At 36.9% G+C, this 12,663-nt stretch overlaps 1 protein-coding gene across 8 annotated transcripts in view; it reads right to left on the bottom strand.

Moving 5' to 3' along the window:
* Positions 1-12,663, bottom strand: part of BCLAF1 (BCL2 associated transcription factor 1) — a 35,118-nt gene that overhangs the window by 14,643 nt on the left and 7,812 nt on the right. For 6 of the 8 annotated variants that reach the window (XR_002103748.1, XM_019550207.1, XM_019550206.1 and 3 more), the window contains 7 exons: positions 10,441-10,563; positions 8,977-9,882; positions 5,744-6,412; positions 5,467-5,636; positions 2,294-2,399; positions 1,247-1,331; positions 412-587 (listed from right to left, as the gene is read on the bottom strand). Coding sequence is in view for 7 of the 8 variants with exons in the window: in XM_019550207.1 (XP_019405752.1) it covers positions 412-587; positions 1,247-1,331; positions 2,294-2,399; positions 5,467-5,636; positions 5,744-6,412; positions 8,977-9,882; positions 10,441-10,544 (2,216 nt within the window). In the remaining variant the exon portion in view is untranslated. Of the gene's footprint in view, positions 1-152; positions 280-411; positions 588-1,246; positions 1,332-2,293; positions 2,400-5,466; positions 5,637-5,743; positions 6,413-8,976; positions 9,883-10,440; positions 10,564-12,663 lie in introns of those variants that run through there. The other 2 variants (XM_019550209.1, XM_019550208.1) reach the window with 2 other exon arrangements.

The following is a 12,663-nucleotide window of genomic DNA, read 5'->3' as shown; positions in this document are numbered from 1 at the left end:
TAAAATTTCCCCTTTTCACCCATGTTAAACTTAGATATCAGTAAAATTCTCATACTCTGGGTGTTATGAGTTGAAAAAGTGCGGAATCAAGCATAACGAACCAAAGTTCTTACACAAACTGTTTATAGAAATGTACTGCATTGAAGTCCAACCTCCTGATGTAGCCTGGATAATAGGACAGATTAATTTGTCATTTTTTTTTTCAGTGTTAGCTTGCTATTCCAAAGTTTTTGTCCTCATCCACCATTAGCCGTGTAAAAGACAGATAATACATTTTTGCTGTAAAACAAATAATTTTATTTGTTTAAATTTAAATGTTCCATTGCACAGTGAAAAATGAAAGCAATTAAGCTTACAATTACAAAAGGCTAATTAGAAGCTACAAACTACTGAAGAAATTCAAATATTTACCTGTCATCTTTGTAAGATTTGTAATCCTTGTAATCTTTTGGAGTTTTCTCTTGCTTTCTTGAGCCACTGGATTCCCTGGAACCTTTAGAGTCCCCTCGTTCTTTACTTCGCTCTTTTCTACGACGGTCAATGTCGTGTCGGAGGTCAGCAGAATCGCACTTTAATTTTTTATCACCCTGTAGAAGGAACAGATTTCAGGTACAGCATCTTAAGATAAAAACAACTCAGAAGAGAGTTTTTGAACTGGAAACCAATTTCCATCCCTTGACTTCTAAAAGAGCAACTGTTTGCCTAATTTCAATGACTCTTCAGCTCATTGTGTAAGTTTCGTATCTCAGAAAATTGATTTTTACATTTGGTTGATTTAAAAAACCTTAAGAACTTAGCTTTAGAAAAGATTTTCCTGCTGAACAATTAGGGAGATTATTTTTTGAAACAAACAAACATTCAAACATTTTGTTAACACCTTAATTTTTCTGAAGAACTTAATCATTAGGACAGTATGAACACCTGATCAAATGCAACTATACCTCTGATAACATCTGCAATTTAACAAATAAATTCTTATCCCCTGCTTCTTGTCCTGGGGCTGGCTCAGCACTTCAAAAACAGGAAGCTCAGAGGAAATACCAGGAACAAAGGGAAGGAACTAGAGAAAACTCAATCCTCTAAGAAAGGACAAGGCATCACACATGAAAACTGTATTTTAATACTTTCTTAGATTTTTTTGCTAATGTTTTATTCAAGTCTAGGGATAAGAAATAATCTAGGTCCAAGTACTTTTCAGATCCTGAAAAAATGTAGAACATAAAGTTGATATTAACCCAAAACCTACTTTTTGACCTTCTTCCTTAAAGACTCTCTCTTCACCTGCTAAACGGGTATGCTTTCTCAGGGCACTTGGAGAGATGTCAATCCTCCTAAATGTAAAACAAAAAAAAGTGTCTAGCCACACATGCATGTCATCGCTTCTGGCTCCTGGTAATCCTTTTGAATATAAATCTGAAAAAATAAGTCAGTACCATGAATTTTTTCCTCTTTTTAGTCCATAAAGCGCCTTAACCCTTTAAAATCCAGTCAGATATTGAAAAGCTTGATTTTGTCTCCTGAAATATACTAAATACACATGTGCAATGAAGGGCTTGCTTTCCCCTTATTTTTAAAAATACATAAAGGTTAAATCATTTCAAGAGCTCTATATAAGATGAATGAAGTTCTCTCAAAAGTCATCAGCAGTTTCGCATGCTTTTAAAAAAAAAGTAGAAAAGCCAAAAAAAAATTGCAGCTTAAAAACGGTATCTTTGAAGTAGAAAACTAACATGAAGAGGTTATATATAACCTTACAAGCATCATATTCAGTCAAAACAACACACCATGCTGTTCTTTATAATTTATTCTGACGGTTTACAAGAACATATATACACACACACACACCCCCTACCTTAGCTTACCTTTGAGGCACAAACTTTTTTAACTGCTGTAAAATTAATACACTTTAATAATTTAACAAACAATTCACAAAATAATCATGTATATATTGGGAAATAAGCACTCATGGGACTTTTCATCTCAACATAGGTAGACTCAAGGTTCAATACTGAATGTGAAGTAACTTAACTCATAAATGAGAAACCAAGGCAAAGAGAAAAGACTTGCCACAAAGCCACAGATGGAGCCAATACTGGGATGAGAGCTCAGGAGTTCCAGGCACCTACTGTAATCAGACCAGTGCATGCTTCTCTCTGAATGGAAGACTTCAGAGGTCATAAGATTTACATAACAACTGATACAAATGACTTTGCATAGTCCAGGAAAGCATTTAAGATTCTCATAGAAGTACCATCTAAAATACACAGCATCTAGTAACACAACTGGCATATACCTATGGATTTCTGGACTCTTTTGACGGGTGCAATGTTCTTCGGTAGCTTTCTGATACGCAGTGAACCTCTCATTTAAGGTCATTCCAGGTGACTTGAAGTATTGTTCTGTTGGTTACAATGAAGAAACACTGTCTAATTAAATTAATTCCATTTATATGGATATATCTATTCCTGACTGAAGGGTCTGTAATAGGCAAAAATATAAAATATTCAAAAAGTATACCAGAAATAGGCAAATACATTAGAGGAACATCCCTCCCCCACCATTCTTACCCTTCTTGTAACCTGAGTAAGTAGACAGTGGCAGTGAACACAACTACTGCAAGCCATACTACAATTAATCCAAACACCATTAACTGACTTGGGTCTGTCTCTCCTTCTCACTAATACACTTTCCTCTGACAGAGGTGAAAGTGGCAGCTATTTAGATTTAAAACTTTACGACTTCAGCACAGAAGCAAAATAAATTACTCCAAGCCACCAGCATTTGCAGGAGCTTAATTTAAATATACCTTAGCTTAAAACATAATTACTTTTGAGAAAACATTTACGTAATTTACATATTAATAATTATATGAAAGACTTAAGTACTAGTTATTTTTTTTAAAGGAAGCAACTTTTCCTTTGAAACTCAGAGGATAGAACAATCAAGGACAATTAACAGCCCTACAAGTAAATGTTCATTTAAGTATCTGGCATGTTGGCAAACCTGACAGCTTCTTTAACAAATTTTCTCTGGATTTTGAGTTACATTACTAGTAGTGAAACTGAATTATTTTTAAAAACCAGATCAATGAATGCATTTAAATGCAAGATAGAAATACGAATAAGTTATGAGAACTATGAAATGTTACATATGAAGCAAACCATCTGCTTAACAGGTCAACATACATCTGTATCAACTTACCGCCCAACATCCAGCACATGTCTCATAACCAATCATTAAAACTTGAAACGGCCACTACAAGGGTAGTGCCTCAATCATAATTCCATCAAAGAGGAATTTGAGCTAGCAACTCTGTTTTTATGCCATTTTTGCCAGGAAGACAGAAGGTTCAACTTTGCCTGTTTTGGCATCTGTATCTTTCAACAGCTATTTTACTTTTGTAACATGGATTTTGCCATTTCAAAACACAATCCAGGACCTAGTTACAATGAAAAAGAAAACATCACTGGGCATTTTCAGCTCTGTGTTGAAAGAGAGCTGTTCAGACTGGTTGCATCACACCAATAATGAAACAATGTCAGTTCTTTAAAAAGATTTAAAAAATAAAGAAGAAAAGAAAGTCACTAAAATCTGATTACAAAAAAAAAAAAATGTGGAGAGGCTTTTTTTTCTTTCTTTTTAGAAACAAATTATACGCATCACTAACTTGGCCAGACTGGTCGTTGAACAGTTAATATTTTCCAGTCAAATATTAGGTTTTTTACATACTACATGTAAAGAGACATAGTTAAGATTGACCATTCTGTCAACACACAAGAGATTCAGGAACTTTATCCCATTCAAGCCTTATCCCACACCATTAAAGTGAATGGAAGCTTCACCAATAAACCTCAATGATTGTAGGATCAAGTCCTAAATCCCCTACACATCAATAACAGAGTAGATACTTTCATATCAAAGGTTAATATATGCAGTAGCTATTACCTTGGCCACGGACTATTATTAAACATCATTTTTACTGTCTTACAAATATCCTCTATAAACAACTGTAAGGCTCACAAACTTGTATGCCTTACTCCCTCTAGCTATTTATTATAATGGTACCAAACTGATAACTATTTGGAAGTTCAACAACTCAATTCTGCAAATATAAAGCTTCTTAGTAATAAAACAGATTCTTGCAATTATGTTCAATTTGGTCAGCTAATCAAGTACCTCTCTATAGCCAAAGTAATTTAAAGAACTCACTTCTGTTTAACAGTTATTGTTACACCAAAACAATTTTAGGAGGAATTCTTCTATTTTAATCAGCACCGTAAGATATAAATAAGAAGAATCAGACAATGCAAGATAAATGCTTGTGTCACAAAACCACAGTGCTCATTTAAAAAAAAAAAAAACCTTCCTCTAAATATCCATTCAGAATTTTAGACAAAGGCTATTTAGTTTTCCAAAGACCTGATGTAGCCTAATGATAATGAACAATAATAGTTGCTGTTTAAAAGAAAAAAATAATATACAATACATTTTATGGCCACTGCCAGGTTGCTAGGTGTGAAATTCTAAGCTCTAATATCACCTAAGCTTTAGAAAAGAAGATAATAAGAGGGCAGATTTTTTTTTTTGGATACTTGCTCTAATTTTTAATTATATTCTTTACAGACTTTAAAAACATTCTTTTCTCAACTGGGATAGCCTTTGGCATATCACAAAAAAGGAATTCTACCATTTGCCAACACAAATCATAACCACTCGGGAGTACATTTTCACTTAATTTCATAACCGCAAGGAAATCTAAAGATTGGCTAAAACACGGTTAAAAACTAAACTACTTAAACCCGAGTGCAAAACTTCACATGTACATGGTTAGCTTCACTGGCGACATCCAGACAAGCACAGCCATGCAGTATATGGTGCTGCAGACACATCTGTAGCAGCACATACTGCACATTCAGCTGGTTACCCAGGGGCTAAAAAATAAAAAAAGCCTGTATCAGTGCATGCAGAGGCAGCATACACTGCTCGAAACTAGAGCCTGGTAGGCCAGAGTCACACTCTGGCGCTGGCCAGACTCCAAGTGGCAGGATTGCTGCTGCAGCCCCAGGAGGCACCCAGTACCCCAGGTAAGGTGCTCAGTGCTGGCCCCAGCCTCCTCTACCCCACCTGGGGTAACCTGCCATGTGCCAGAGGGCACAAGGTATGCTGCTGCTAGTTGTCCTCAGAGAGCCAAATGTCCATGCTCATGTGAACACAGCCATTATGTGCAGCAATTTATCAAAATCACACATACAAAATATCCAACTCAGTATCATGTTTTATCTATTTGTTTTCTTTGGCTAGCTGCATGTTTCCTTCTGATCATTTTAGTATATATTTCAAAAAAAGATCTGAATAAGCTAAATTAAGAAACAGAGAACTGTTTCACTAGCACATTAAGGAAGCCTAAAATGCCTGTTTATTTTCAAAACCAAAATAGGTAGTTGCAATAGAAAACCAAGTACATACCTTTGACATGATGGACCAAAGACACAATGTGCTGAATAAATGACTCTGATGTGCTTTTGCTGGCCTGAGGCAGCTTAATGTGGTCGAAGATGGATCGGAACTCTTGCTCCTTCTTGACAGAATGGACAAGCGTACTAGCAAGCAGCCTGTCTTTAGTCAAGGAAGCAGGTCTAAAATACATCAACAATAAAAAACACAAAAGAGAAATCCACTGGTTTAAATATAGATGAAGTAACTCTAGAGATGGGAAGAAAATATGCAATAAAGAACAATTTACCTATTGGAATCATCAAGAGGAACTGGTGCCATTTTGAGTTTAACTTCAGGACGATGGGAGTCACTGGCTATCATTTTGATCCTAAGTGGGCTCTCCTCTCTGAAGGTGGATTTTTCTTTCACATCCAGATTCTTGTGAAGAGGGGGACTGTAATCAAAGAGTTCTTTGAGCTTTTCAGACTTTACCTGCTCAGGTGACTGAGTTTCTTTCTTCATTATTCTCTCAGAACTTTTGTCGTCTTCCTTGTGCTTATCTTTTGTTGCACTAGGCCTTTCCACTACATAGCCAGTCTCTTTAAGCTTATAATTTTTCTCTTCTCTAAATCCATCGCTCTCTCTATTGCCCTTCATTGAAATTTTAGATTTGTATTTGGTTCCTTCCTCCTCAGCATTCCGGTGAGATGCAGTAGCAAAATTTTTACCCTGATCTGCCAAGACAGATTTTCTGAACTGTCTATAATCCTCTGTCTCCTCTGTGTCCTCCCCTTCAGAGTCATTAAACTTTTGTTTCCCAGTCTCTTTATCAACAAAATAATCTAAAGCTTCCTGATCCTCCCATTCCCTCTCTCCCTCTGTCCTCCCTTTTTCTGATCCTCTCTCCTTTTGGGCCTCCTTCTCCCTTGTATTACCCCTATCAAGCAGGTATACTCTAGACTCTTCATCTGTGTACCTGTGGACAGCAAAGAAGAGAACGGTAACTGTGAATTGCATTAACTCCATTTCATTGATTGCATTTCTCTTCTGTGTCACACCATATCACAAACAGCAATTTTCTTCAAAGTAGTTTGACTGTTAGTATATACGATTTTTTCACAGTATTATTACTAGATCCACAGTCATTCTAAAGAATATTTAAGAGAATCCCTTTAGATGTAATATGTGCCTAGAAATTAACTGCTATCTCAAAAGCTAAGAGCTTCACATGTAGGTGGGATTTTGTTTGTTTTTAATTATTTGTTGCCCAACTTCACATACAGTTATACCATTCATAGAAGTCTGAAATAGAAAGCTTTGTATTTAAATTCACAATAAACTCTTGCATTCTGTTATTTCAGAACTGTTCTTTCACCAAAAATAAAATGAGTGCCATTAAAAGATAAGCAAACCATTTTCATAATCCAATCCACTGATATCACAGATATCCACACGAAGAACACTGGTCTTATTCTTCAGTGAATATAAAATTCTAGAACTATGTACTAGTATGGCAAATTGGCTTTCCAGACCTCCTTAGATGTTTTAAACATTACTGATTACTCCATTCAGCCTCTACCAGATCAGTGTAACATGTTCATGCTTGTTTTTAATACAGGTTTCTCTCACTTTATGCAGGTTCTGCATGTGCAAATTCACACGTATGCAATGACCCTTTTATATAAAAAAAATGGTTATGTGCAAGGTAAATTTACTCTCGTGATTGGTGTGGTGGAAGCCTGCAGTCAGCTTTGTGCAGTGCATTGTGGGAATGATGCACACCAAAATATAGTCTCCTGTGTGCACTCGTCACTCGTTGTCTATGACACGTATTTCTGTAATTGCCATGCCCCTTATGGTAACATGCACCACAATCTTGTGCTTGTGTGCACTGTCTGTCTGCTGTTGGTGAGTATCCAAATTGTCTTGTAAAAGTAATAGATATGGGTCTGGGGGCCAGTACAGTCAAGGTCTTGGAACGTATCCCTATTAGTTACATGGTGAAGCGGGTTCCTTTTATGCGAATCTGAGTTATGCTCCATTTGCCAGGAACAGCATAAAGCAAGGGAAACCTGTACATTCATTGGCAGCAATAAACCTTGCTGAAGGAAGAAATCTAACTAGAAGCATGCACATGAATAATATGTCAGTAAGTAGACAAAACAATTACAAAGTCTTGAAATCAATTTTACAAAACAGCATGGACAAGACAGATTTGCTTCACATTGTGCTTTTCTGGGGTTTTTTGTTGGTTTGTTTTTGTGTTTAAGACCACAACTTTTAGTCCAATTAGCTGACAATTCAATGAACAGCCCACTTCCAATATGATGTCAGTTTTATCAAAACACCGAAGTGGTTATTATACCTCCTAGACCAGTGACTCCCAACCAGTGCTGTGGCACCCTTGGGTGCCTTGAGATCTCTCAAAGGTTCTTCAGGGTCCCATGCAATGTTAGCACTGTTAGGTGTGCAAACATGACTTGCAAGATAAACTCAAGAGATTTCAAGTAGGAATCCACAGTGTTAAAAATATTCTAACTTGTTGTGGTCTGAGTTCTTTGCAACAAAAGAATTGCTTTATTATTTGTCTATAGTAAGAAAAAAATAAAATCAGATGAAAATGACGAGCCGGCATTTTCCAAGGGGTGCCCCAAGTATAACAAAGGGTGACTTGAGTGTTAAGAGGTTGAGAACCACTGCCCCCGGCAATTAGCAATACATCCTTTTTCTGGTGTTGAAAGCATTTTACTTTTCATTTGTTCTTACAAAGACTTTAAGCTTTTCATACACCATACGGTATGAAATAAAGAGTCTTTGAACAAGATTTTAGTTCTAGCAAAGAAACAGAAGTCTGATATTTTCCATTTCAGAACTTGCAAAACCATTATAAATTAGTATTAATGAACTGATCCCCTGAAAATATACTATACAGTTCTCCCTCACCAATACTGCTTCGTATTTCCACTAGCCCAAGACAAGAAACATTTTAAACAAGGGGTGTCAAATATCAGGCCCATGGGACTCCCAGAGGAGCCAAGAATTCAGGGGTGTGAGGGCAAGCAGCAGTGACATTAATCCCCACAGCTCTCCAAGTCCCACAGGGGTTAATGCCTCTGTCATTCACACCATCACTGGAGTCCAGGGTATGGAGCCACCTTAGGAACTTGTTTTCATTGCGGCACGGTGAGCAACAGGGAGCTGTGGGGCTTAATGTCACTAAGATGGCAGCAGCTCAGGCATCTGCGGGGTTAACAATGCAATTGGACGCCAGAAATGAGTCCAAATCTGAGGAGCCCTGTAGTTAGATGTGACCTGGGAGGCCAAATAAGTTACATCCCTTGTTGTAAACTATAGCCAGACTGAAGCTTGTAAGTTCTAAGCTGAAGTGACCCAACAGAAGTTCAGTAGATAGAAGAGACATAATGTTTAGTACAATTTGCAACTCGGTACTGGTATTTTAAATTAACAGTCCACCTTTAATGAGATTTCTACAGCCTTAACTTTGTACATGGTTTACAAATTTACAGGTACAGTTCTTACCTTTTTAGAAACTTTGCACCCTTTGCAGTTTCCTGTTCCCCACCTTCAGGATAAAATGAGCGCATTCGGGTTTCCTCACGTGGAGCATTCTGTGATGGGATTGTCTTCGCAGGGCTTCTCCTTGAAGGGATATGATGTAATGGACTATTCTGGGAAGGACTGTAACGACTGGAACCATTCCCAAGGGAACCAGAACCAGACCTCTCAGGGCTATGTTGAATGGAATGTGAATGCTGAGGTGTATCTTTTGCCGAGTGGACTGTGCTGAGCAAGGGGGCATCAGAGCAAGATGAACTCTGACTGGGTGGGCTGGCAATAGAAGGACTATGGGGCGACCTTGGACTGTTATCATATGCTGAAAGACCAGGCCAAATGTCACCAGAAGCTGCTGATGATTTGTTAAAATCATCAAGGGACTCAGATGGATCATGTTCAAATGCATCTTTCTGTTCATCCTGGGATTTTGTTTTCAAAGGGCTATCTTGGAGAGGAGCCCCCTCAGTTTTCTTAGCCTGCTTTTCCAGAGACCCACGTCTTTTGGAAGAGACAGGTGACTTGCTGTATGGGGACGAAGAACGAGATGAAGAGGACCTTGGAGACCTGGATGATCTGTAAGATCGACGAGACCTGCTCCTGGACCTCTGGGACGACACAGATCTTCGTTTTGGACTTCTGGAACGTGAACGACCTCGCCTTGGGCTTCGGGAGTGTCTTCGATTCCAGACAGGTCTATAACCTCCACGGTGGTATCTACCACCGCCTCCTTGATAATACCCTCTACCTCTTCCTCTGTAACCATAGGGACGTCTCATTCCTCTATTATTTCTGTAATCTCTGCGATAATCTCTAGAATAAACACGGTCCCTACTGCGAGATCGTGAATACGTCCTTGACCGAGACCTAGAACTGTAATTGAAAGGTAACATCAGTAGATGATCATTTGTAAAACATCAAAATAAGTTCAGCTAACAACCCTGTTTTGTCAAATGCAGTTTGTGAGCAAGAGATAAAGGTTAAAGATTAAATCAGATATTGATGCTAAAATTTGTCTTTACTGCTTGTGTAACATAGCAACATTACAGATCTTTACTTAAGACAGCACTTAAAGTTGCTTAAGCTCTGAAACGCTAAGTGTGAGATAGTAAAAGCTTACTACAGAAGAGATCAGACAAAGGAAATAATGTGAAGAATAAAAAAACCCCAGCTTAATCTTCTCATTTTATGCTACAAGAAAATTTAAAAATAAGACAGGTAAGGCACTAACTGATTAAAGCAATATCCATAATACCCAAGACATAAGCTCAAGCTTTTTTAAGGGTTTCAGATTGGCTTTAACTATAAGCATCATCCAAGTAAAAGAAAAAATTAAAAACAATAACAATCATACATGTAAAACAGTATTAAATCCAATTTGAAAACACACACACACACAAAAAAGCATGAATTCAAGTAGCATCCATTTACCTGTATCTCTTTTTTCTAGAATGTGATCTGGACCTCGACCTAGAGCTGGACTGAGACCTGGACTTGGATCTTGAAGAATGTGATCGAGAGTTGGATCGACCCATTTTCTTCTAGTGGATTATACTAGCCAAAACAAAAAGTAGTGAAAAAATAATGAAAAAATATTTAGATTTCATGCACTGCATATTAATGAATCATAGGTTTATATTCTGAATTGGGTTCTTTAAATTATAGAACTAAAATCTTATTTGCCTACAAGGAAAAGTGAATTATATAAAAACTAGATTATACCTTTGCTTGAGGAAAAAAAAAAAAAGACTCAATTGAGGAATGACTGGAGCATGAATTACTGAAGTTCAAAAAACATAAGGCCTACCCATTTTACAGATATTTATAGGCTGAAGTCAGCACAAACAGGTATACCACAAACTTTCCCAAACTGCTCTGCCACTGTCTCTCCACTGGCAGGGGAGAGGACAAAAGCACCTTCCTTTGGTACAGAATCTTCAGTCATGTATTCCTCCTACACAAACTCCAACCTCTTTGCTGCACTTCATGCAATTCTTTCACTTTACTTACCTCTCTCCACCTTATATAACCGTTTGCAACTGTTGTTATTATCTAAAACAGATATGGATTCTAAAGCAAGTTGCCCTGATCTCCAGTCACCCAGCCGTGTGGCTGGAAGAGCTAAGCAGAGAGGGACAGAGGAATCTTTGCTCAGCAAGAGCCAAATTCCTCGCTACAAAAGGAAAATCAACATGTTTTTTCCAGCATCAAGCAAGTAAAATGTACTGGGAACTTCTACTTGCATCTATAATTCAATTTAAATCTTATACTAGCCAAATGCAATTTTGACAATACTTTCTGATCTTCATTTTTAAATGAGGGGGAAAAGCCTCTAAAATAGCTACAATTCAAAGTGAAACCAGTTAAAAATCTGGAAGTTAAAAATTTGTTTTTTTCTCTAAAGTACTTTTTTACTCATGGGTGAATGGCAGTTACAATATTTTTCTTTAATGCTGATACTTTCTTGACTTCAAAATGTGTTTAATTTACAAACTTTGCCCAAAATTGCCTAAGATTTTTTTTATTACTATTTTTATCTATATAATACACACATTTTATAAATGCTGTTTTGCCTTTGTACTTCCAAGGTCAATAAAACGATGCATCTTACCGCACAGATTGACACATTAACCCTTCTGGAGACTTTAAAAAAAAAAAAAAAAAAAAAAAAAACCACAAAAAACACAGCTTAAGCAGGTTTGCTAAGGAAGACTATATTCATTACCTGACATTCACCCTCCCTAAAGCTATTTAGCCTCATCACATTTTTTCCAGGGGTTTTTATTCTTTATTTGTAAAAAATACATATTGTAACATATATCGTTTTAGGCTTTAAAATCATAAAACCTATAGCAACTAGGTGAATAATAATGACATGGGATAAATTCACCACATTTCAATGTATCATTAGCTTTTTGCTAGGTATGATCCTTAAGAGTCTTAACATACAGCCAACCTAGCTCTTTTAGATTAGAGTTCAAAACACCCTTTGTTCTTTCTATAAAAAATGAAGTAACATTGTCTCTATGCCATTCCCCTTTGAAAACTCAGCCATAATTGTACTCATTTAAAAGAATGAGTGAGCTGAGCAATGACCTAAATTTTAACTGCAGGCAAGCAGCTTAGAGCTTCAGGCTTTAGATGACTCGACATCCAAAATTAACAATGCTATAGTTATTCAAAATAAATTAAAGGTGAAACAGGGAAAGCTACAACCATACTGACAGCTATTTTATCATACGCACCTTAAAAGCCTTTAAAGCTAATCTTTCTATATAATTGTAAATACAAACATATTCTGTCACATGTAGCTACATAATTGTTCAAATACTGAAGAAAATTGCATTTATATATACACATATATGTAACGCGTGCACACACTTTCTCAATTATAATGTTAATAAGTAAGATTTTTAAGCTGGGGGATGGACACACATATCAGGTAGACAAATTCAAGTGCAATTTAAACCTAAGAAGACACATCTGTTAAACAATTTAGAACTGCCTGTGGTGATTCAAAGGAGTACCTGAAAAAAATCAAGTACTATTTTGAACCAGTTCAGTATGAACTCCAAACATTCTTTGATACAGGTCTAGTTGGTCCTCCATGAATGCACTGTTTCTCATCTTCCCCACTCTTACAACTGGCCACTG

This window comes from Crocodylus porosus, unplaced genomic scaffold (genome assembly GCF_001723895.1).
Source record: "Crocodylus porosus isolate Cpor-Errol unplaced genomic scaffold, CroPor_comp1, whole genome shotgun sequence".
NCBI classification, from domain to species: domain Eukaryota; kingdom Metazoa; phylum Chordata; order Crocodylia; family Crocodylidae; genus Crocodylus; species Crocodylus porosus.
Note: the sequence above shows the minus strand (reverse complement) of the source record. Positions and strands in the feature narration are given on the sequence as shown.